Source organism: Aphelocoma coerulescens, chromosome 20 (genome assembly GCF_041296385.1).
Source record: "Aphelocoma coerulescens isolate FSJ_1873_10779 chromosome 20, UR_Acoe_1.0, whole genome shotgun sequence".
NCBI lineage: Eukaryota > Metazoa > Chordata > Aves > Passeriformes > Corvidae > Aphelocoma > Aphelocoma coerulescens.
The window spans coordinates 2,598,611-2,625,480 of NC_091033.1; the positions used below are offsets into that span (position 1 = coordinate 2,598,611).

At 43.8% G+C, this 26,870-nt stretch overlaps 1 protein-coding gene across 2 annotated transcripts in view; it reads right to left on the bottom strand.

The window, feature by feature from the left end:
* Positions 1-6,626: 6,626 nt before the first annotated feature.
* The window catches only part of UQCC1 (ubiquinol-cytochrome c reductase complex assembly factor 1), a 46,535-nt gene continuing 26,291 nt past the window's right edge, over positions 6,627-26,870 (bottom strand). For both annotated transcript variants that reach the window (XM_069034429.1, XM_069034428.1), the window contains 3 exons: positions 11,536-11,613; positions 10,067-10,180; positions 6,627-6,954 (listed from right to left, as the gene is read on the bottom strand). In XM_069034429.1, the coding sequence (XP_068890530.1) occupies positions 6,820-6,954; positions 10,067-10,180; positions 11,536-11,613 (327 nt within the window). In that variant the 3' untranslated portion in view covers positions 6,627-6,819. The remainder of the gene's footprint in view (positions 6,955-10,066; positions 10,181-11,535; positions 11,614-26,870) is intronic.

Here is a 26,870-nt window from a genome sequence, read left to right on the forward strand (position 1 = left end):
ATACGCCTCAAGTGCCACTTCCAAGTCAGTGTCCCTGAGCAGCTCTGCTCTGGCTGATACCTGATACCGGAGCTCAGCCAGGATCCAAGCGTTAGGCAATACTTCATTCTTCCATTCCACAGGTGTTCTTGGAGCTCAGCAAACACCAACACCTTGCCTGGCCTTTCCACAGAATGTACCTGCTGCTTCCTCTTCACACACACATGGGAGGCAGCCTGCCAAGCTGTTTCCTGATAGATCTTGGTGAGCACTCACCTGGGAACATGAGAAGCCAATTTGGTTCCCCCCCTCCCCCTGTTTCAGACTGAAACCCAATCTTCCACCTCAAAACATCAGGGTGCTCCTCAGTGCTGAACCAGCATTTGTGGAAGGCGCTGCATAGCAGTGCTCCACTGTGCAGAGTTCACTGGCCAGATGCACTCAGCCAGCACAGCAGGATGAGAAAAGCCCCAGTTTTAGTTCCTGCACTGAGCTCTGTCAGCACTGAACCCACAGAGCAGTGCAAAGTCCAATCTCCCCATGTTTTGTCCAAGATTCCCAACCATGGTGTTACAGAATCTAAGCACAGTGGCAGCACACAAATTCCGTGTTTCATCTTTCCATTCATTTGTTAAGACTCTCTCAAATCAGGGGAGAGGCAGCCTCGCACCTGCACAGCTGAAGGAGGGCACTGGACACCAGTTGCCAGCCACAGGCCAAATGATCCAACCGTGAATGATGTCAGGGGAGGCAGGGCCCCCCCATCCCCTGCTGCCCCTGCCCAGTGGTGTGCCCAGCACAGAGGTTCTCTCCTGTTGCAGCTCCGAGGTCTCTACCACCCCTGTGCCATGCAGGGAAGCCAATGTGTGTCCATGGAGCTGCTGTGGTGGCCCTCTGAGATCCAGCCTCGAGCTGCTCAGGGGGCTGATGCCCAGCTGTCAGGAGAGGAACCACGGCATGCTGCTTCCCTCAGCTGCTGCCCTGTACAGAACATGGGAAGAAGCACTTCCAGACACCCGTTCTGTGTCTCCTTCCAAAGGGAATCCACAGAGACAGAACTGGGTCTTGTAACATCACTGGGTCTGGCTACCAGCAGGAAGAGGGTGCACAGGGAAGAATGTGGGACATTGAGTAAATCTGCCTAAGATGCCTGATTTTGACAGGATGTGGAGCAGCCCAGGAGCAGGTGGGATGAGAAATGAAGGATCCCAGCTCATTGTGATGTAGTCATTAAAGAAGGCTTTGCATGTGCAGGACTCCTCAGTTCTAAAATGAGCATGAGGGAGGTCTCTGGGAGAGATGCAGCAGCTTCCCAACAGGATCCAGGCTCAGCAGCTTGTGCAGGGCCCTCCTACATAAACACATCTGCACGAGACAGCAACAACAGGACAGCAGATGTTGCTGGTTACAGATCTTGCTCTTTACATGACAAGTTAAACTGAGGAAATTTGCCTTGGAAAAAAAAATAACAAAATGCCTTTTTTATACACAGAAGGCTCCCTAAAAGAAGATTAAAAAAATTCAAGGCAGTGTTTGGAAGTGTTTCCACTAACCTGCCCCAGCTCCCTCCATCAGATCTATTGCCACTTGACCTAAACTCCCTGGCTGCTCCCAGCATATCACATCTGGAACAGCCACTGAAGTGTAACAGCAGAAGGTGGAACCACTCTCGTGTGAGCTCTGCATTCCCAGTGGAAGGATGAGGCCCAGCCATCTCTCCTGTCCCACAAGTGAGGAGAGAAAGCTGCTCAGCAGGTTGAATGACTGTAAGCAAAACAAGTACTCCCTCAACATGTTCAGCAGCTTCAGGAAGAACACATGTAGGATGCACAGGGCAGCCCTGAACACCTGAAGAAGGGGCAGTGGTCAAAAATAAACCTCACCAGAGGAATCTGAGAAGGATCACAAGATTGTTAATATGCACCTGCCCCATCAGGGTGCAGGAGGCTGTGCAGCCCACAGGTGATAGTCCCTCTGCAGGCGTAGGAGGGGCAGGCACTGCATAAGCAGCAGAGCCCACTGTTCACTGGTGCTGAGACTCAGGGTCTTTCCTACATCCTTGCCAACTTTCCCAGGCTCTCACATAAGCTGCTGTCCTCTCCTTGCCTTCTCAGACCTTCAGAATATGGAGCATGCTGAGGGCTTGGCTGTGCAGACACAATGTGCCCAAAAGATGGAAATCCTGTTCCCTGCGGCACAGGAACACCATCACCCAGAGAGCTGGGAGAGGTGTCCATTCAGCCTGGGGTCACCAAAGGCCCAGGAGAGCTGGACACAATGCAGGTCAGTGGGAAGGACAGGACATGGGTTCATCACAGCCTCTTGAAGAGAAAAAAGCAGAGAAACCTTGATTAGAGTTCATTAATCAAGGGGACAACAGAGATCAAAACAGGGCAGATGTGAAGAGGCAGATGGGGACTGTACAGGGAGGTCTCCACTAGGAAACCTGGACAATACTGTCAGGCACAGGGTGGGATTTTTGGGGTCCTGTGGAGAGTCAGGAGTTGGATTCAGTGATCCTGATGGGTCCCTCCAGGTCAGGATATTCTATGATTCTAAATAAGCTGCCACCACCATCACCCAAGAAAAAACCTCGTATACAAGGCTGTGGCCGTGACCAAACCCCTGCACTGGGGCCTGAAATAACCACTGCATTTGTGGTACAACTCTCTTAGGTAGAAGAATTTGAAAGACACAGCAGTTTCTAGGTATTAACTTAAACACTTACAATTCCCTACACTGGGACTTTACTCTTCCTGGAAGGAAGCAACCAGTTCAGCTTTGGAGCTCAATGCCTCTTTCAGCACACCTGTAGAGGGGATCAGCAAACCTCTCCAAGTGCTCAAGCAGTACTGCAGCACATCCCTGGGATGCAGATGACTTTTGGTACGTGCTCAGGATTAAACCATTCTCCAACAAGTGGGAGAATGTGGAAAATACGAGTGGGTCACAGGGTAGGGCATGGCTGCCACAGCTCCTCAGAGCGGTGCCGCTGCAGTGGCACGGGCACATCTCACAGGCACCATGCTTGCAGAACCAGTCCCCTCCCAGCTGATGCTCACCCCCCACCACAGCTTTGCTACTCTTCATCTACTCTACATCCATCTAATTGAAAACTCTGGTGGAAAAATTTACTCTTAAGAGTCCAGTTTCTGCTTCCCACATTTACTGAGCCAAGGGCAGGGTAAGGGAGACAGGACAGTGGTAAACTCCGACTGCCAGGTCAGGAGCAGCAGTTCTGACCTGAGGGCTTGGTGGGGCAGAGACACGACTGAAAACATCACTTTGTGGAAGGTGAGGAGTCACAAATCTGGGAAATGGTAACTGCACTTCAACAGGGCTTAAGCACTGGATAGCACAGGAAATGTGAAGATCATTGAGGATGCCTGTGCTCTCAGCACTTCAGCACTTTGAAGCGGAAAACAGTTCAACACCCAAAAGTGGTGTGAGCACAGCAGCCAAGGTGACACAGGAAAACAATTAACCTACAATAGAGAGTGGGCATTGAAGAGTACCAGATGAGTCCCCCGTACTCCAAAACATCTCAAAAATATCAGCCTAAAGCAAGAGACTTCCCAAGTTTGACCCTGTGAGGAAAAACATGCTCCTATTCTCCCATGGTGCAAAACAGAAGAAAGGAAGACACTGAGCGCTGACCCTTCTACCCACAGAGAGCAACCCAGGATCCAGCTGAAATCATGAGTGCTTCCTAGGGGCTTGTCTCTTCATTTTAAGGTACCTGGAAAAGTTGGAAGAGTAAATCCTTTAGAATCCTGAGCCATGTCCAAATGCTGTATGAGACAGGAGATCAGGCTGGATGATAAAGTGGATCCTTCCAGAAGAAATTCACATGGATATGTTCATTTAAATACAGTACGTGCCTCCAAACTGATGGTCTGAGACCACTTTCCAAAACCCAACAGCAAAAACAAAGAACTGTCCATAAGTGAAATACCTTCAATGATTCCCTGAAAATTTTGAAAATAGGAGAAGATGGGCTTTACAATGTCTGGTTAAACCCCCTCTGTTCTGCTGCCCTCAAAGAAGATGTGTGCAGGAATCACTCACCTGCCAATCACTGCTGCTGGAAGACTGTTGCAGAGGGCAGATTTTGCTACTGGAAATGTATTTTCTTTCCTTCTGGCTAGAAAGATGTCTTATATAAGATACTGGCAATGGCAGCTTTCCAGCTCACCTTTCTTCACCTCTTGAGAGCAATAGGGGTCACATTCAGAGTCCCAGAATGGTTTGGATGGGAAGGAACTTTAAAGTTCATCTCATTCCACCCCCTGCCACGGGCAGGGACACCTTCCACTATCCCAGCTTGCTCCAAGCCCCGTCCAACCTGGCCTTGGACACTGCCAGGGATCCAGGGGCAGCCACAGCTTCTCTGGGCACCCTGTGCCAGGGCCTCCCCACCCTCACAGGGAAGAACTTCTTCCTGATACCCAATCTAATATTGTATGATCCTGTCTCTGGGTAACTAATGACTGGGAAGCAAAGTCTTCCTGGTCCTGTGTAGCCTCCAGTGGATTTTCCCTCTCTAACAAATTACCCTTTTAATTCAGAGACAGTATCTGCCTTGTTTTTTCACCAGGCCCCACACACCCAAGCACCACTGCTGGCTCAGCCCTTAGAGAGGGTGGGTGAAGGCATTTCATGGCCCGTGATTACAGGTCTTTATTCTCACCCTAATAAAAGGTGCAAGGGCAGATGCCAATGACTCCAATCTGGCCCCATCACTTGTGGAGCCTCCTGCCCATAAACACAGGGGAGGGTTCAGTTTTGACCGCATGCTGTCCCACATTCAGAGCACAAAGGCGTTCTCACCTCCAGGCTGGCCGTTCCAAGAATTCCAGCAGCTCTCCGGCTTCCCTGCAGCCATGCATGGTCCCCGGGCTGGATGGTGGTGTGCTCCCAGCCCTGTGTTCCCATGGCATGGATAACATGAGCCCAGGTTTAAATTACACAGCAAGAAAGGGGTTAAAGTTTAAATAACTGTTTTGTATATGAATTAATGTATGTAGCTTTGAGCCAAAATATCTACCATTAATTTTTCCACCTATTTCAGGAGCAGTAAGATACACAAAGTAAAGTTTATTTTGGTACTTGGTATACTTCACTCTCATTAAAAATAAATTAATCAGCAAATTCCTACACAGCTCAGCCTTCTTTTATGTAAATACAAGCCAGCTGTAATGAATTACAAGGTGTTATTATCTCACACACACTGTATAATACTTCACACAGAAGAGGTTTCTCTGCTTAGCTCAGCTTTCAACAAAAGCATCTTAAATAAACTGCAAGCAAGTTGTTTGGGCTGTAATGTTTTCACAGAGAAGGGATACACCTCACACAGAGAGAGGGGCTCTTTACATGACTCATTTTATAACAAGTTAAACTGAGGAAGCTCGCCCTGGAAAAAAAAAAAAAACCAAAATGCCTTTTTTATACACAGAAGGCTCCCTAAAAGAAGATTTAAAAAAAAAAAAAAAACACAAGGCAGTGTTTGGGAGCCTCTATGCTGCATCCCAGTGCTTTTTACATGGGGAAGGGATGGCAAATATTCCCCAACACACACACTATGAAGAAAGCAACTTGAGAAGGAAGTACAGTCACAGCCAGGCACAGTTACACTTTCACCAGACTAAGGAGTCACAAATAAAGGATTAAATTCACAAATTAAGGATTATCATCTTCTACTTTTGCTTAATACTTTCATTAGGAATAAATCCTGATTTTATAGTGCTTATTCTTATCAAAAGCACACATGGCACAGAAAACAAACACACTGCAATTTTACCCAGACTGACATTTATTATTGACTCGGATTTTGGACAGGAGAGAAATAAAAACTGTTTTTGTCACTGACCTGGAAACAGCCTGGTGAACCTTCCACCCACACAGAGCACCTTGGCCTCTGCTGGTCTCATCAGTGCAGCTCCTGCTCCCCTAATTACTGTGTTGGCATAATTTTCCTGCACAGCCACAGAACGTTGTCACTGGTGTTGAAGGATCTCGCTAAAAAGCCCTGGACCACTACTCTGGGGGATGGAGGATGGCAGAGTCCTGTCCCAGGGACACAAACAGGGATGTTCTTTTCATAAAGGAGTTCCTAGAGCACAATTCTACAAAGAATGTGGAAGTATCAGCAAGGCAGACTGAAACATCAAGTACTGAGGCAGCATTTAGTGACAGCGCAGCCACAATTGGGGCTTTAATCTCCCTAAGACAGCCAAAGTCACAGAGGATTGCTGGGGACTGCGCATTATTCTTTGCATTCTCTTATCCTTGTGCAACAAAGCAGAGAGTTCCTAAAAGGGATTTTCACAGAAAACCCTTCAGAATCTGTTAAAGCAATTCTTAACTCCACTAAAGCAAAGATGGACCATTCCATCTTGCTATCAGGCATTTAAAATATATACTTAATATCTAAATATGCAAAGCTCAGATTTGCTTTCACAACCATTCAGGGAGCAGAGGACACCACTGTGTCTCTGAGTAGCAGCTCTTTAAACGAGGCAAGGGACAGAAATGTCTTCTTGAGAGAACTCTACATCATGGTGAATACCCGGTTTCCTAAAGGCAGAAGGCAGCTCTGTCCATTTGTCAGCAAGGGCCACTCAGAGCCATAAAAAGGACAGAGGTTCTTAAAACAACGAGTATTTATTTGTGGGTGAAGATTCAGGAGTACGGCTGTCCAGGAGGCTACTGAGGCACCACGGATGGGATAGCTAATGAAACTTTTTCCTTCCAACAGCAGACTTTTCTTCCTGACCACACAGCCTCAGCCCAGTCCCCTTGCAGGCATGCTTCCCAAGCTGTTCTGACACGCAGATCTCAGAGTCCTTCATCGTTGTAAACAGGGGACAGGGGCTTGAGGATGCTGCGGGCGTTGCTCTCCACCAGCGGCCGCCAGCTCACCTCGCCTGTGAGCAGCAGGTCCTCCCCGCTCAGCGCGTCCAGGTGCTGCACCTGCAAGCACAGCAAGTCACTGCCACGTGTCCCATCGCCCAGGCAGCTCCTTCAGCAGCTACACAAACACCTTTCTTTCCAAAATGCAAGCACAACAGGGAGATTTCAGCCTACTCTGCCAGTTGTGTGAGGTAGACCTAAAAAGATCACTTCCGACTGCAAAGCGTCATGGAAAGGCCAGGATAAGGATCTGCAGATCCTCTGGAGTTACCTGCGTCACTGATGCCTTAGCTAATGCCTCCTCTGAAGGTTTGGCAACAGGGCAAAGAGGAGCCACGCAGAGCTGCCCTGAGTCACTTCATCCTCCTGGTGGTTACTGCAGGGGACACTGCCTGGACCAGCACCCCATGGAGAGCTCCCATCCTTCACACAAATGAGGCTTTAGCTACAGAAAAATGGCCTGATCAGCAGGGAACACCTGGGATTTATCACATAAAAGCACACAAGCTGGAAGAAGTGAACATGCAATGAATGCTCATCCTCACAACAGAAAAACTCCCAGAATGATTTGGGCTGGAAGGGACCTTAAAGCCCATGCAGTCCCACCCCCTGCCATGGGCAGGGACACCTTCCACTAGACCAGGCTGTTCCAAGCCCTGTCCAGCCTGGCCTTGGACACTTCCAGGGATAGGGCATCCACAGCCTCTCTGGGCAAGATAGTTGGGATCTAATTTAATTTTAAGGTGTGATGTAAGCAAAATTAAAAAAAAAAACCCTCATCATACAGCAGAGGGTCAACTTGCTGCCATTGGTCACCCTAAATATGGGAAATGGGGGGGCGGGGAAAAAAAAGAAAAAAGTCCCTCAAGGATCAGTCAAAGGCAAACCCATCACCATTAGCTCAGGAAGGCTGGGAGAGCTGACCAGGGCCACAGTACATGTTGTCCTGTCAGTAGGTTCTCCTCTGGCATCCACTAATAGCCATTGTTAAAGACAGGAACCACAAGAAACTGTGGGGACAAGCTGGTACACAGTGTTACTGGAAACAAGGGATAATTCAACAAGGAGTTTCTCAATAGGGGAATGAATGCACCCACAGCCACAGAGGGTCACACTGGAAAGCCACCTAAGCACAATGTCCTGTTCCTGACAGTCACCACCAGCAGCTTCCCCAGGAGGAGTTAAACACAGCACACAATGCTCTTTTCCTTGTTCATTTTTCCTCCCTTGCAAAATCTGTTAATTCACAGATTTTGAGTCTGAAGTGGTTGTGGATTTAATAGCCCTGGACAAACTTTTCTTCCATAAACCTTGCCAGTGGCTTTGGAACCCACGTGCAATTGCAGCACCCCAACCAACAGTGGCAACGTTCTGTCCCCACATTCCTGTGTCACTGAACACCCTTCCTTGCTCACCTTCCATATGCTTTTGGGATTTCCCAGAGCTGTCTCCCATTCTTTCTCCCTTTCTTTCTCAGGCAGGGGATTCTTCTCATTGCTAATAAAGGAGCTGTTTCACTGTCACCCTTAGTGCTCCTCTCTGAGGCTTCTTCAGTTAACATTTTATCTGTCCTGATGGTCAGCACCTGAACCAGACACATTATTCCAGCTCATGAGGGTACCAGGGATGTAAAGCTGGTACCACAGCACTATTTTATCCTTTATTCGTTCCCTAGCAGTTCTGAGTATTTGTTTTACATTTTTTTAAACTCTATGGAGTGCTGAGCTGACATTTTGATAATAAAATTGTAATCTCAAGGCCTCATTCCTGCATGGTAACAGTTCAGAGCTCATTGGTACATATGTAAATCTGGCTGTTTTCCCCAAGTGCACAACTTATCTGCAGGAATGACCTGTCTGCATAGAACCTGTGCTGATTCCTCCCCAATGTGCCACATTTTCCTGCCTGATCACTCTTTCCTATTCAACTGCTGATTGCTTCAGACCTATCCTTTGCTTGAATATCCAGAAGTGCAACAAATTCCCCATCTGGTAAGAAATTATCCAAAATTACATGTTTTTTATATGTGTTTGCCCCCAGCAAACTTTCCTACAGCCTCACCATTGAGCATCAGCAACCTTCAGCATTAAATTAAGCCAGTCCCTCCCAAGAACTCTCTGGCATTCCCAAAGTGTCTTCAGTCCCTTAGGAAGCTCAGCCCTTTATTTCCCATTTTCTCAGACACACACTGAAATACTGTCTCTCCATACCTCTATCTGATGCTGAATATAGTATTGGAAACATTACAGAGAATGATGTTGTGAAAGTTCTGGTCTTCAACTTCCTGTCCAACCCCCTCCACTTTTCCTCCATAACCTCTCTCACCCCTTTTCTTTGGTGCCCACATGGACTCTATCCCACCAACATTTCCCACAGATCTGGTTCACAAACCCCCTCAGGGCTGAGAGGACAAACACTACTCAGGTATTGTCTCCTCCAGGTAACAACTGAAAGAAACAGAAAGATTTCTGGAAAACAAACCCTTTTGCTTCTTTTCCTCAAAGTCAGCAAGAGATTTTCAAGCTCTATGTGCTATTTCACTGTGAAGAGAATCCCAACTCTCTAACATTGATAATAATTCTACAACAAGTTGCAGCCTATTTCTGAAACATTTTGTCAAGCCCCTCCATAGCATGGGTCCAGAAATAGATGAGCAGGATTGCTTCCAATGTTCCATTTAATTTCTCTGCAGCCATTTGTCATCAAACTGCAGTAATGATCTGTTCTCTCTGGTGACCAGGGACAGGACCTGAGGGAACAGCTGGAGCTGTGTCAGGGAGGGTTAGGTTGGATATAAGGGTTAGGTGGTTCTTCCCCCAGAGGGTGCTGGGCACTGCCCAGGCTCCCCAGGGAATGGGCACAGCCCCGAGGCTGCCAGAGCTCCAGGAGCGTTTGGACAGCGCTGCCAGGGATGCCCAGGGTGGGGTTGTTGGGGTGTCTGTGCAGGGCCAGGAGCTGGGCTGGGTGATCCTTGAGGGTCCCTTCCAGCTCAGGACATTCCACGACTCTATAATAAATGTCATCCAGTTTTCAGATTTTTACCTTCTTCTCCTTAAAAATGATCACTGAATATTAAAATCAGATTTATTTATGAGAACTGAGCTGCATATGCAAGCAATAAAAGAAAGCACTGCACGTCCTGAAGCAGAGGCTGAGCAGAGTGGGGCTGTACCTGTTTGCGCACGTACTCCACAAGCAACTCCAGGTGCCGAGGGTCATCACAGTTCCTGTTAAAAAGGTTTCTCCAAAGAGCTGCTGCCAGAACATGATCATCAGACAAGATTCCCTAAAGGGAAGTACAGAGGGGGATTAAAAACTGCACATGAAGAAGGTTTGAACACAAGACACCCCCATTTGTGTATTTGGCCCCCGGCCACAGCACCTGTCCCAGAGCCCACAGCTGCCATGGGCTCTGCACATGGAAAGGCAGCAACATCACTCTTTCCCAGAATGGAAAAACAACCCTGGCCTTAAATTAATTTACAGAGCAGCCTGTAACCAATTTTCTGGCAAGTTAATTTGGAAAAAATCTGGGTCAGGGTATTCCTAACGTCGGAGTTGATAACTGCATTTCTATGTTATGAAATCTTTACCATAAAAATGGTGATCTTACAGAGAAGGCGGCAGCACCTCATGGGAATGTGTGAAGCCTGTGACACTTTAAAAAGAAAAATTAAAGGATATTTAATCCAATATTGCAGAACAGTAGTCTGGAGTTTGCTATTTTTCTCTGCTTTTTTACTTTTCATTCTAAATGGGAGAAAAATCCTGCTCATCAATAACTATCTAGATTTTTCCAGTTAAATCTAATATTAGCTTTGGTTTATACAAGAACCACATCCATTAATGTTATTTGTCCAAACTCTCTTGAACTTTTATTGTCTTTTTAGATTATGTGGTGTTGTCACCACAGGCTCATAATTCTCATCTTCTGCTGACACATTTGCCAAAGGCAAAAGACTTTAAAATATCCAGTTAGAAATAAAAAAAAGGTCCACACATCTTTAATCGAATCAAACATTTTGTTTCCAAAAAGATTGTCAACAAAACACAGGCAGACACATCCTGGCTATACTTAAAACTAGATTAAACCTCGCATGTGTAGCACTGTTCACAACTCTATGAGGTTACATGTACAATATATTAATAATGCAAATCACTGCACAAAAAAATAGTATCACAATGTGAATAAGAGCATCTGAAGAGCAACACTCACTAGAGCAAAAAAATGATGTCTTTTCCTCTTGAAAGTCCTGCAGACTCTTGTGCAGAGTGGTGCTTTTGCCTCCCTGTATTATTAGGTACTGCCTATTAATATTCTTGCATAAACTCCCTATAAATACTCCATAAATCCTCTCTTTGCTTTCAAAGTACAGCTGTGTACAACAGGATTCAGAGGGAAGAAATGATTTAGTGATGGCCAAGCAGCACAAAGAACAGCCCACCTTCCACACCCCATGGTTTAAATCCATGTGCTCTGTGCTTTCTGGTTTCCTCCAAGAACTTTCATTCAAGGCAGCTTCCCTAACATAATATTTCTCCAAAGAAATGGACAGTGAATGTTTTACCCATCTGGACTATTCTGTGTTCAGGAATTAGATGGTCTATTTGTTGTACATTCCCTGAAAACAGCCACCTTACCTCATCGTATCCAAACAGAGCTGCATAGAAATTTTCTACCATCCTTTTCAAGTCTTCTTTTAGAACAGCAGAATTAATCTGAAAAACAAACCAGAAAACCATCAGTACAGGCTCTAAGGAAGATGTGAGGAGAAAATATTCCCAGTTTCACTGTGAGTGGACAAAGATCCACCAGTGCCCCAGCCCGCCTCACTGAGATTTGGCTGCGAGCAAGAGTCAGTCACTTTGGAAGCCCCCATGACTCAGCTCTGTTATTCTGACACACCTGAGGTCGGTGTTACTCAGTACGCAACTGGCAGGAACATCCCCAGCCAACAGCTCTGCCAACAGCTTCAGGAGTGCAGAGAAAATGCTGCTCGGGGAGCATGAAGCAAGGCTGCCCTTGCAGTGGCAGCACAGCCCAAGAGCATGGAGACTCCTCTGTAGTTTAACTATTGAGCAGTTATTCCAGACCTTCATTTATCCATAGAAACTCAAAGGTTTTTCAGCTTTTTCTCCCCAAAGCACAGACTGCAGGGCTGGATGTTCTTCTACAGAAGTACTGGAATGCTAAAGACAGAGACACCATCCTGCCACTGCTCCTCCTGTACTGTCCAGACAAACTCTCAGCCAGCAAGAACATGAATTCTGCCTCTCCAGCATCTCTAGCAGCTCAGACTTAAAAGTTTTTGACTATGACTAAATTTCTTTCAGTCTGTGATGACCCAGCAACTTCCCCCATGCTCTAAGTGTGACTCAGTCCAAGTTCCACACTGACCTTTAACTAAATTTAATAACTGCTTAAGTATTTGCTGGGTTGGCCTAAGCTGCCCATTGGCATGAGAACTGACCCCATGTGAGCCTAAAATGGGACTGACCAACTGCTGGGTGCAGAGGGATGGCTGAAATGCCTCCTGTGCATCTCCCTCATCCACACTGTCTGTCCTCTTGCCTGTACTCGTTACTTCTACCAACAAAGTGATGCAGTTCCTCTCCCAAGGGCCCAGCATACACTTTGGTAAAGCTTCTTCTCTGTAGTGACTGCCAGGAGGGATCCAAGAGACACAAAGCATTTCTTTTCCACAGCTCTCACACGCTCCAGAAGTACAAATGACAAGGTGCATCAGCCCTGCACACCAGCAGGACACTCAGGTGTGACACTGCACTTTGCAGAGACAGGATTTACACACAAGAGACACCAGCCCATCACACCCACCACACTGGGAACCCCTTGTCCTGGATACTCTCAGTATCCTTACGAGTATTCACCTTGGCAATTATACAACAGCTTTTCTATCGAAATATGAGTTAGTTTCTGCCAAGTGAACAAATTTCCAGTTCATATGCTCTTCCCTTAAACCACTGTCTTTTTTCATCTGATTTTTATAGCAATGCGCATAGTGCAAACACAAGGAAAATTCCTTTTATGTCAGTTACTCATATTTTTCCATTAATATAAACTATTAAAATTCATGCAGATATTTTATAGGCTATCAAGATTTGGAGACTGGTTATTACTGAATGTTTAAAAAAAGAACTAAACATAAGAAATTAGAGGGTTAAATGATGACTGCAACTTCTGTAATGACTTAATTAAATTTTTATTGAGTACATAAACTATGATGTCATTTCTACCCAACCATGCTCAAACCTTCTATGCATGTCAGAGATCGTGGTTTTTCTCAATAGAACATACTTCTAAATAAGCTGCACTTCTACAGCTCTAATAAGGGGGAGCAGGTCTCATGTAACACACTCAATAAATTATCCTTCCATTTTAAACAAACAAATTCCATGAGTTATTATATATTTGCCACGCACTTTTTATGACATAATAAAAATGTTACCTCAAGGATTACTTAACACATACTACAAATGTTACAGCAGGCAACTGCAAGGGGCAAAGAAAACAAATAGTCCCATTACAGAGACAAGTCCTGGACCATACATCCCTGGGGAAGCAGCTTTCCCTACTAAAAACAAAGAGCAGCAGCTTTAAGTTAGCAAGAAACACATCGATGAAGGAGATAACCAAGTTAAACAAACATGGCAATAAATACATCTTAAATAAGAGACAGTTTCAGATATAAAATCTGAGTTTGGGGATGGAGTGGTATCTTAGGCAATGAAATGAAGGTATATTGCAGTTTCTGAAGAATACAACTGGCATTGGTCAAGTACAAACATTGAAGGAAAAATCCCTTCTGTATAAATCAAGAAAAATGAGCAAATCCAAATCAGTGTTTGCTGGAAGCGCTTCCTCTTTCGAAGCTTGTACAAGTTCTTACCACTGGGCAGTTTCAGGATCTGATTGGTCATGATTCTGCTGACTCTTCCACAGTTTGTTATTAAGAAGAAAAACTGCTAGAGAATTTCAAGTGAGTAATTGCTAATAACAAGGAAAAAATCAGTAACATCTGGAGCTCTTCTTGGGACTTTGCCCCTTTGCCTTCCTTGGAAAAGCCTAGTGCAGAGCTGTCACTGGATAGATTTATGTGCTATGGCCTGCGTGACACAGGACTATGTTAGTTCAAAACAAGGAACCCATTTTTGGTACACATCTCACCTTTACAAGACCTCTGAAACAAGGAAATGTACAGCTAACATTATCTTCCTGCGACATGTCACAACTGTTCTCTGAAAGGCTCCATGAGCCCACGTTCTGCCTGGGGGACAGCTGCAGCAAGCAGCTGCTGGATTTTCCAGGTCACAGCAAAGAAACCGTCTTCAGCCTCAGCGAGTTCATGTGCATCATCCAATAGCCACATGCTGAGGGTGACTGCAGCAGACAAGTGACAGCACCGACTCTCACAGAAGGTTTTGTATTCTAAGAGGATTTCTAGGGAGGTAAGAGCATACTGCTCTCCTGTACTGCTGGACACATAGCAAAAGACCTAACACGTGGACATGGTATTTAAAGTGAATGCTGCTCTAGAATAAGTCCATATCAGTGTCCTGTGATGGATCAAGAGCTGCCTTAATGTAATGTAGTGTAATGTAAGGAATCTCCTCCTTCTCCCCACTTGCTTTGGCTCACAGTGCAAAGTAGGATCAGTGTGCACAGACTGGAAGGTAACAAATGACAGGACAAGAGGAACAGCCTCAAGTTGTGTGAGGAGAGGTTTAGATTGGATATGAGGGAAAAGAAACAACAGAGTTTTAAAACATTGGCACAGGCTTCCCAGGGCAGTGGTGGGGTCACCATCCCTGGTTCAAAAACGTGTGGGTGTAGCAGTTGAGGACATGGTTTAATGGTGAACATGGGGGTGGTGTTGGATTGACTGATGGTGACCAGATGATCTGAAATGTGTTTCCCCATCTAAACAATTCTATGACTCCATGAGCTCTGATGTGCTCTGCCTGCTCAGAGCCATCAGCCCAGGGATGAGCCCAGAGCCGCCGAGGTGCAGGACAGGGGATCCCTGGCAGTGTCACTGCACACCTGTGTCCTGCCAGCGCTGCCCAAGCTGGGATGCCCACAGGCTGCACTGTCTGAGAGCACTGCAACAGGAGTTTCTTTCTGCTTCAGCTTTTGCCAGCATATGTTGCACCCTTAAGCTACTTTAACACATTAATCCTTCCATAGACTATAAAGCCAGAAGGGGCACTTCTAACTGCCTCGTACAAGCACTAGTCATTGAATTCCAGGCAGCAATTCCTCTCTTTAGGCTGTACGTTATGCTTGAACTAGACTTTTTTATGAAGAGATTTCAGCCAGAAGAAATGATTAGATCATAGAACCTGACCCTCTGCATATCACAGACCATTACATTTCACCGAGTTCCCCCTGTACTAAGCTCACTAAGTTGTGTTTGGCTAAAGCATATCACCCTCACAGTTGAACATGTGTATCTCATTTCATATTTGAATTTTCTGGCTTGGGTTTCCACCCCCTCATTCTCATTATACCATTCCTGCTAGAATAAATAGCCTCTTCTGTACAATGTGTTTGCTCCTGTACCTGTACACAACGGATGTGCTGGCACAGTCATCTTTTCAAACTAAGACTAGGCTCTTCCAAGTGCACTGTCACACCAGGTCAGCAGCACACTCCTGGAGGGGTCAAAGTTGCAACAGCAAAGTAGTGGTTTATGCCGATACAGTAAAAATTAATCCATCCCTTGTGCAAAACAAGTTCCACAGGTCTGAGTACACTCATGCTGTCATGGTTGAGTCCACTCTGGGAACTTCTGCAGCCCCACTGCCATAAACATCAACTGCTCTCACTGACACTTCTGACTGCTGGAGCAGGAATATCAGCAGTCCTGAAGGAGATACAGGACTGATCTTTCATGATAAAAAATGTCATTCCACAAATATTTAGGCTTTTTTATGCCCCTTCTCTCAAGTTGCAATTGGACAGAATTACTTGTAATATGGTTTATGTTATTTATAAATAATACACAAGCACTTATGTATGGACTTTTTTGAGTGCTTGCTCAAAACACTGTTAAAACACACATGACATTAAGTGGGCAAATGCAGCCCTTTTATTTCATCCTATAACATCACTCCTGCTTGCAGGACAGTAATTTTGAAATTACTGAGACTGTAGCTAGGATCAAAAAGATTAAATTAATAAAACAGATGAGGAAGATTTCTGTAGCAAGGGGCCATAAAGCCCAGTTCCTTCAGGCACATATTTGTGAAATGACAAAGATATCGAAGAAATTATTTTTCCAATCTTCAATTTTTGAGCTTTTTATTAACTGCTCTGCTACTTTGTCTGCAAAGCAAATCACTGCTTGTAATTAGCCACAGCTTGAGTCCTGTATGCTTTAAATAATAACTCTTCTGATAAATTCTCTATTTTTAAAATTTGAAGTAATTTTGTAATACACCTCCATAATCATTAACTTCAGAGAACAATCTTTAAAGCCTTCTTCGGTATTCAGCGATAACCTACTCTAATATTCTTTTAACCTAGACAAAAGCTAAATGTTAGGTCGCAGCAGAACCAGCTCCTGCCAAAATCTTCAATCCATAAAAACAATATGTTAATGGAAAAAGTTGTTCGTGCTCTTTTACCTTCATAACAATTGTGCAATCATCAATAAGGCTCCTCAGAGCAAGTTTATTCAAAGCAGACACAGAAAAGCAAGTTATACAATATTACCTACATCTTTCAGCAAAAGCAGATGCTCACAGCTACCTATCTGCTACCCAGAAAATGAGCTTTGTTCCTACCTTGCAGTTTATTAATTTGGAAGCTCTGCCATGGCACCAGTTACAGATGCAGAGGAGATCACAGTACAATCTGAACTGTATTCAATGGCTTATTCCAAATTCCTGCTTCCCTGCAGAATGTGGCTGGCAGAGCTCGCTGACAACCTCTCAAGAGAAGGATCAGGGAAAAGAGGTCAAATTGCTGTGCTCTGTCAAGTTGTGCTGATTCTCTGTAAGGTAAGCAGTTGTCAAGGGATTTACCTGTAATGCCTCTTGAAAAAACTAGTTGCTACAAGCCTAAAGCTAATCACCAACATGTTTCTGAACACACCAGAATCAGGAATTCATCCCGAAAAACTGATAAAGGAAATTTCACAACCAAGTTTAAAAGAGGCACTTGGAGAAGACAGTAGTAAAGGTAGATAAATCATTAAGTTAAACATGCACCATGAGCACTCAGAGAGATCCTGTAAAGCTCCAGCTCCTCACTTAGACAAACCTCAGGGACTGTCATAAAGTGTCACACACCAGGAACACTGATCAGACCAAGGGGCCAGCTACCAGTGTATCCTGCCTTCAACAGCAGCCAGAATCCCTGAGAAAAGGCCAAACCCTACAAAAGATGGTACCTACTTCCTCCAAGGATTTTCCCAACCAATTTCAGCTCAGGATACCTCCCAACTTTTGCTGCTTGTTTAGAGAGTAACCTCCAAAAGGTCTCTATGTCCAGCAAACTTTCTGCACCCACCATGTGCTTCAGCAAGAAGCACCCTGGTCTGCTACGCCCAAGGAGATCCACCTCCTCCTGGGTGTTCCCCCTGAAACTGGCTCCTGCTGGTTTCATCTGCTGGCCCAGTCTTTCCACAGGATCAGGCAGTGAATACTCATTGCTCCATCACCTTCTCACAGCACTCAGGATTCTGAGAGTCAGAGAAGGCTCCCACACTGGTTTGGATTGGAAGGGACCTTCAATCCCATCCATTTCCACCCCCTGCCATGGGCAGGGACACCTTCCACTAGACCAGGTTGCTCCAAGCCCTGTCCAACCTGGCCTTGGACACTCCCAGTCCATCATAGTCCAGATGATATGATCTGCCCATAGTGAAAGGCTTCAGATAACTTTAAAAAAGTCAGGAGCAACAAAATCCCAGGGATTATTAAGTACTAAACTAAGTGAAACATATTAGCTAACATTAACAGGGCTGCAGAGACAGGAAAGGTGGCATCCATTCTGAAAAGTACTTCAGCAGAAACAGGCAAGTACAAATTAGTAGAAAATACAGTAAATGAAAATAAAAATCACAGATACTTATGACCAGTGATATTCAGTGCTGATAAAGGTACAAGTAGTAGGTGTTAAAAAAAATAATTCATAAAACCTATTTAACAATGTGCACACATTTGGCAGCTACAGTTTGGAAATGGATCTTTAAAATCCATTTTACTAAATCCATTGAACTAAGTTCAACAATTCAGTAGTGAAGAAAAAGATAAATAAAGTTTAGACATTATAATGAAAGGAATATAAACCAAAAGAGGAACCCTATTCTGCCATAAATCCATAATGTACCTGCATATAAAATGCTGCACATAATTGTTACCTTTTAATCTCAGAACACATCTAAAAGTAGTGGAAACCACATAGAAAAGACCATGATGACACGATGAGACATAAGAGGAAAAACTCATTATATTCAGGGTGAAATGAAGAAGATGATGGTGGAGAGGTAAAATCATGAGTGGTATCAAGCAGATAAACAAGGAATTTCCACTGTTTCTCATTAAAAAAGATGTAGAAAGGAATCTGATGAAATGACCAAATAATACTTTAAAATTTAGGTGCTTTCTCATGCAATGAATTTAAGAGGCAGAAGTTATTGCCACAGGGCATTAAGGAGAAAAAATATGGAAGAGGTAACAAAAGGCCTGCACATTCCTGGAGGATTTCTGTCAGTGATCCCGAACACGGCGGTCCCTGTGCAGCTCTCAGGTTACCCGTTAGTAAATGCCAGGAGAATATACCAGAAGGAACTGACCCACAATTCTGTTTCTTATCCTTTATCCCAAATATCTCTGGTCATTGGCAGCCACAGCACACACTGGATCTTCACCTGACAGCAGCAGGAGTTCTGAGCATGTTCAGTTTTGTCCATTTTTGCTGACCTTTGCAGACACTGGCTGGTATCTCTCCTGTCTGGGTCTCTATACTTTCCTGCCCTGACTTCCATCAAGACAGGCACAGCTCATTAGATGATCCTGGACACCAGACATCAGGTCACTTTGCTGACTTGGCAGGAATTTCACCTGAAAAGTGCTAGTGCAATTAAAAAATTGCTGCCTTTACCATAGCCTTTAATACCCTCATGGGAAGAGGCTACATTTTATGTAGTAATATGAGCAAGAATGATCCTGCTCATACCAAATAGGTCATCCATCCCTAGGGGAAAAATAGTAAGAACACAAAAAAACATTCTTTCTCCGAGAATTTGGGACCAGAACAAGCTGCTGTTGGAGGGGAACAGCAAGGCACCCATCTCCTCTCCTAAAAAACCTGTCCAAAAAAATGTTCATTTCATTTCAAATGGAGTGACAATTGCTGGAGTCCATACAATTAGTCAGCAATTAACCAGCCTAATCCTTACTGCTACAACCTCTATCCAGTGACTGAAGCCAGGACAAATGCAAATACTCACAATTAGTATCACCTTTTCAAATTCATTTCTGTAGTGCCTGGCAGACTGGCTGATTTGTGTTTGCTCCATCAGCCTTCCCGCTCTCTCCTAACAGGACCCTGCTCATACGTGACCTGTTTGACATTCTCCCATCAGTTCCACATTTGGGTAAAATTCTAATTTGAAGTCACATTGCTTTCACCTTCTACCAATATTCTGCACCTTCTGGTTTCAATCATAAGCTGAGAAAAACCCGATTTCCCCAAGCATTCCTCCTCCCCAGGGCTTCAAACACACGCAGGCCACAGAACAGTTAACAGTTAAATATTTTCTTGCCAATATTTTAAGAGTGCAGAAGGTTCCAAATTGCTGGTAAAATAAACAATGCCAGACTGTGAAAACTCCTGCCTGCCATATACTCTGATGTTAACAAGAGTTTCTTTATTACTGTAACCTTTCAGAAGAGAACAAAAATTATTTCTCTACCCTACTTCTGCCCTCAAGTAAAAGGCAGAGGAGGAAAGTGAACTATGAAAATGTTGCATGGTAAGATATTGTGAGTTTTCCATCTTACTTCTGCATTTCATTCAGACTCAATGCTGCTGTGAATAAGTAAACTTCCAGAAGATCCTAAAAGCAAGGATTTTAGGGCAAGGATTTTAAGAAGCCAAAATCTTCCTTACACAGTTTCCTGAATAATGTGGATTAAACCTACATAGTGGTCATCTTCCCTTCTGCAAGGACATCATAAAACAGGAAATACAAATGGGCAAATTCAGGATGCTTTCAAGAAGACACATTATCTTTAAGCTCCTTGGTACCTGGCTCTGTCCTCTGGGGCTTTAATCGTGTATTTCCACCAATTACAGGGGCTCTGCCACTTCCCCACTTTTAAAAAATGAAGTCTTCAAACAGCATCTCCAACAGAACTGCTGGTACTCAGCATCAGTGAGACAAATTACTCCATAGCTGAGGGGACACCCCCTAAAACCACTGCACCAGGCCTGCCTTCTGTTCCCTGCCAGATCCTTCTGGATGCCCAAGCACTGTGAAAACCCATTTAGACCAGTGTTGCTCATTTCACGTTGACCAAGATTGTACTGACCCCATCTCCCACCCATGACATCCCAACCATAAAAATGTCCCTTTTTATGTGCCCCAGGGCCTCCTGACTAACTTGGAAGTCAACATGATGCACACTTTGCTAGCGACAAAGAGAGATCTCAAAGATTAGATATGCTGGTATTTAGGTCAAAACTTTTAAGCTTTGGCATTATTTCCTAACCTTTGAATGAAATAACAAAATTCAAGCTCTTACAGAAGTGTAATGGTAATTAACTAGTTAATAGAGATAAAGCAAGTGCTGTGTAAGACCAGAAAGAAAAGAGAAAGAGACAACTGAGGACACACAAAGGAATAGAATCCACTGAGATTCTCAGACCAGGATGGAAAACAGAAAAGCACCTGAGCTTCCCTAGATGTGTACAAAAGTATCCTCTGCTGTTGCTTATACTAGGGTTGTAAAAGAAATCAGAGGAGTGAGCAAGTGTGGAAGCAGGCACTGGGATTACTGGGGATTGCACTTGCACTTCCTGATCATTATCTGTGGGAGCAGTTAGCAAAAGCAGTCAAAAAAAAAGGGGTTTCAAAGAGCTGTCAGTTCTGCAAATGGATAAAATGGGCCAGGGAATTCAGAAAATGGAAGCAAAAGCTAAACCAAGCTCTAACAAGAAAGCACAAGACTCACTGCTGAAGTGGAAGCAGAAGATGTCAGTGACTTTCTGCAGCGAAAACCACAAGCAACAATGTGATTAAAATCTATGGGGACAACAGAGAACCTCTCAATGGTTTGTTTGGTTTGATTTAGGACACTGGTCTTGGTATTATTTCTGTTTTTATGAAGGAGCTTAAAAGCACATTCTGGGAGAAGAACCTTTCCCTATATAATGGACACAGAGTAATATAATACTGAAAAAATATGTAATACTGAAAAAAAAAGGTATCTCTAGTAAAGGTGCCACAAGGCAGCTTCCAGTGTAATTCCTGCAGGCACTCGAGCAAGGCACAGAACAGGCCAAGGACACCACCTTACAGTAACAGGATCCAACACATCTGGGAAATTTAAATTGATTTTTTTATGCCAGAATTGATTTTTTTATGCCAGAAAACTGGGGCAGGCCAGCTGAAAAGAACCCAAGCATTTATTGTATCTTTATTTCAATACCAGGCATCGTCAGCATGGCCCAAACATTTCACCCAGGTGTGTTGGTTCCACAGATGCTGTCTCTAGAACAACCACATCAAAAGCAACCCGAAAGAGACCCCTATTTCAAAACTCCATGTGCTGGTAAAGCCAAATTTGCATCATTACTGTTTGTTTCAGACATCATCACAATTGAGATAATTCAAGGTAAAATTCCACACACATGCACTGTCCTACATATTTAAGTTATTAAGATTTCCAGAATCAAATTTACACTGGAAAAGTACCTGCTACTATTATTCATTTATGAAATGACAAAGCACTGGAAACTTACTGTGAACTCTCAAGCTCTTTGAGAAAATTTCAAGGGTCGATCAACTTTTTTTGATGATGTTCTTGAAACAGTAACTTCAGCTAAAACTAATCATACAGTGTCTGGCATCCTATTAAAAACCCCCACAAAAACCATACAGACCAATTTTGTATCTCACTGCTTTGGCAAGGGTTTAGTTTCTTTGCTTTTTATAAAAGGGAACACTAGAAACTGGTGAGATTTTATATCTTCTAAGTGATTATCAAAAATCCAAACATTTTTCTCCTTAAAAAGTCCTAGTAAAGCATTTCAAAAAATATATAGATAATTAAAAACTCAAACTTTTCTTCTTTAGTTTTATAGGTTTTTAAAAACCTTTTTCAACTGTACTGAACACTATCCTCTCCCCAGTCCATTTCCTCAAACAAAATCAGTACCTCCTCTGCAATATTTCGCTTCAGTATATTCCCTTCATCCCAACTACCCATTCCAGCCCCAAAATACTGCACCCACTTCCCTTCTGCCCCAATCTCTCTCAAAAATGTAGTTTCTCTCCTGTGCATCCGAAATAGACTCTGTGACTTCCCATCAGATTTTAGACACAGGCCTGGAAAGGACCCCTCAACATGGCAGTACAGCAGCTTCCCACTTCAATTCATACAAAGATCAAGTTCTATTTTAAAATGGTATCAATTTTACACCGTGTCCTCTCATCCTCTAAAGCCCTTCTACAACTTACTGGTCTCACTCCAACCATGCCTTCTGAGCGTTTAGTTACAAGGGTCAAACTTTCTGTTCTCCACAGTAAGAATAACTTAAACAGAACTAAACTGAGTTTAGGATCTGCAGCTACTGTAAAGTAAATTGGCATTATTAATCAACTGAAATATTTTAATTGTGGAAGGAGTATCAAGACAGAAAATGGTGTTCAAGTTCCCAGAGCTAATTTCAGCTCTCAGTTACATGTATTGATTCTGATGCTGTTACTTCAGATGTACATGAGTGTAATTGAGAGCAAATTATGGGTCACTGGGTACAAACAGCTCTAGCTAAAAGTGTAACAAAGGCTGTATTGTGCAACACACAGCAGAGCCAATAAATGAATTCAAAAGACACCTAGATGTGTTCCTGGAAAAAAAAGGGGGTAGGAGTCTAAGTGGTCTGGTGGGAAAACAGGAAAGTGAGATTATGATAAATTAAAACAGGTTTGGCACACTGGGCTGGACAACCCCTCCTGGTCTTATCTCTTTTAGAATATTTATTCATTATAAAATGAATTGGCAGCTTTTGGAACATTTATTCATTATAAAATGAATTGTCATTTTGCACTGAAAACAACTTTAATTCTTCAGTAGCAGAATGCCACCACAACACACACCACCAAGGCAGGTGAAGTGAGCCTACAACCAGTTACAAGTATTGGAATAAAGCCTGATGGATCTTCCTGAGATACTACAGGATTTGCACCCACAAGTATTAGTGTGGGGTGCTAGGAGAAGGAAGAAGGGGTGTTTGGGTTTTTTTGGTTTGGGATTTTTTGAGTGGTTGAAAGTCTATAATTTCTTTATTTATTTAACCCTCATACCTCTTGTCCTGTTATCAGCTGAAATCTCATTCCAGGGAACACCTACATGTCCTTCTGATCAACTCTGCAGCTTCATCTAAGGGTATTAAAATACACTTAAACTTATAACAACTTTTAAATCCACAGAATTACTAAAGCACAATACTGAGATCAGCCAGGTTAATGCTCAGGTGGCTCCAGAACTCCCTTAGGGATAAAATAGCAGCAATGTCTAGTCCTGAGAGAATTCCCTTTCCAAACTGATGAGGCAGCTGCCAGTTTGCACAGTATAAAGCTATTCCCTGCAAGCCACGAGGTGGAGATCTCTGGCAAAGCAGGATCCAAAGGAAGTCTTTTACCCAGCCTAATGTTACTATTAACACTTGGAGCCATTGCATCAAGCCAATTTTTCTGTTTGTTTTTAAAGTTTGATAGAAATGTCACTAGTGGAAAAATTAAGTAAAGAGCACTGGTTAGCCACAGAACTGGACACACCTGGCTGCAAACCCACCAAAAGAGACTGACTTCATTAGTACTAGGGACAGCAGAGTAAAATTTATATCTGAAATATGCCTGCACCAGTAGAATTTGCTGAGGCCACAGGCTCTCCGTGTGTTTTTACAGCTGTGTCAAGTTTGGGTTTCTGACTCTTGCCGACATTCAGGAGTGCTGAAGGAGCTCAGGCTAACAGGTCCCAAAACTTTTTAGCAGAGATTTAAATCTCAGCAGTTTTAACAACCAGGTTTTGAAATAATACAAACTCCATTTGGAGCTGGAGCTGATGTAAATTAGCAGTTAAAATGCTTTACATTCTACCCCTTTTGGCTTCAATGAACCAGTTAAGAGCAGATGGCACATTTCAATAAACCATCAGTATCACTTCAGGAATATAGTGTCCATTTTCTGCATCAAGTGTTTGGCATTGTTGCTAGATTGGAAGCAAGCTAAAGAACTGCAACTTTGTATGTCAACAAGTTAAACTAATTGCATCCAGACAGCAATTCCATCCAGGTGCTCTGTCACTCGTACCACAACACAGGAATTGCAGTTAAATCTTGACCTTTGATACACTGCATGAGAGAAAAGGCAAGGAATGGATTTCCTAACCTCCTACAGTCCATGCAGATAATTGAGTGCTCTGAATGTATTCAGTAAAGTTTCTTTTAATTTACCTTACTTCTGAAAAAGACTCAGATTCTGAAATTTAAAAGCATTGACAGAGGAACATTAATGTCATCTTCTTTTTATCTACTATTCTTGATGTATTTGACCACCTTCTTTTGGAGGCAGAATATTTACTGATTGCAGGACTACATTACTTGAAAATAAATTGCACACATCCCTCCATCAGGTCACAAATCCTCTGTTATTACCCCAGCTTCAGTTTAAAAAAAATCATTAGGGATAAAGAGATCAAGATTAAGAAAGTAGCACTAGGGAAACTGCCCTTTATTGGTCACTCAAAATTCCTTGCAATTGTTAAAGGTCAGAGGTGAGAAAGACTTCAGCCAGGGTACAGCTCTGTGAAGGGAAGGAAGGTGAGTGGAGAAGAGTGAACAAACATGGAAAAAACAGGAAAAAAATGCAGGGGCATGGGTGAAGTGGGATATGAAGCCAGAATCACTGGCACTGAGGAAGGAAAATAAAGCAGTGATAAGGAACAAGGGAATTGGTAATATCTTCAAACATCAGTGCATAGGTAACTTTTATCTAACATACAACAAATAGTACCAGAAGAGACTAAGAAGTTTGTTTATCTCAACAAAATCCCATTAGCTTTGGGTTGCAGGGACCTCAAAGCTCACCCCATCCCACCCCTGCCATGGGCAGGGACACCTTCCACTATCCCAGGCTGCTCCAGGCCCCATCCAACCCGGTCTTGGACACTTCCAGGGATCCAGGGGCAGCCACAGCTGCTCTGGGCACCCTGTGCCAGGGCCTCCCCACCCTCACAGGGAAGAATTCCTTCTGCATGTCTAACCCAAATTCCCTCCCTTTCAATGTGAAGCCATCCCCCCTTGTCCTGTCACTGCAGTTCCTGAGGAAGGGTCCCTCTCTGGCTTCCCTGTAGCCCCTTCAGATTCTGGAAAGGTACTGTGAGGTCTCCACACAGCCTTCTCTTCTCCAGCCTCAACAGCCCCAGCATTCTCAGCCTGTCTCCAAAGGGGACTGACTACAAATAATGACTAAAAGATCAGGAAAAAATAAAAGATGAAAGAAAAGAACAAAACAAACCACTACAAGACTACAGGTGAAGAGAACAGTCCTGATTTCCAAATTTACCCCCAGGGAGTCCACTCTGCTTTCTCACTCCCCCTCAGTGCCTGCTCAGGAGTTCACTTCTCACCCAAGGAGGCTCATTAAACCAAGGGGCCTCCGTGCAGCTCAGCTGTACTAAATACACACACAGGTGTAACTACTTTGGAGATTAAGCCTTGAAATGTGCAGGTTCTTCCTCTGAGCATCTGCTATGGCCACATAAAGGCTGTGTTAGCAGCAGGCCATAGCCTGGTGTATTACAGGAATCACAGTATGCAAGCTAAGCACGCTGGAGATTCCACTGCAGGGTCATTCCTACAAAGACTGCACAATTTAAATTCAGGGATAAAGTGACAAGATGCCTAACCTGACAAGGCAGGGAATGAATGGCATTCCAGAAACTTCAGAGCTCCTTGCAGTTTCATCACACAGCAACCATGCTGCTGCAAAATGCATGTATAAACACTTCAGGGTACAGACTGGATGAAAACATAATGACACTGATGGGTTTTTTTTACTTTGGGGAATTTTGTGGACCAACACAATCGTTTAGTTTGCATAAATGGAAACCCTGTGCATCCCTTTAAAAAGAACTGACTAAGCACTATCTTTTTTCCCCTAAGGTTTACTGTAAAGCTTTCAATACAGGCCTAACCTTCAGCATTCTTCATTTTGGAGTCCTGCATTGCTTGGAAGGGCAGCAAACAGCCAGCTTTGCTCCTCTTTGCTGTCTGCTGCTTCCAACCCTGCACAGAAAACTACAAACCAGCACTCTGTTCATAGAAGACAAAATGAGGGTCAAAAGAAACAGACAAATCATTTTCTGCTCCAAAGGTTCATTTTCTTCATGGAATCAGACAGAAACTTTCAGGTGCTTTGGGAGGTGATGTGTTTGGCCAGGGTTTGTTTTGGGTTTGGGGTTTTTTTTGCTTTTCAAGAAGAAGAACCTTAAATTTACACCCAGAGTAAAGATCTGAGCTGTGTGTAGTTCCTAGAGAAAGCAGAATCAACCAGTGGTATGATATGGAAGGCACTGGATAAGGACAAAAATGAAGAAGCTCTTTCTTTCAGTCTTTTCCACCAGTACATCTGATTTGTCAGGCTCACTCACACTGCCCTACCAGAAAGAGGAGATTCCCATACTGGAATTTATCTAAGCACATTAATATAGCAAAAAAC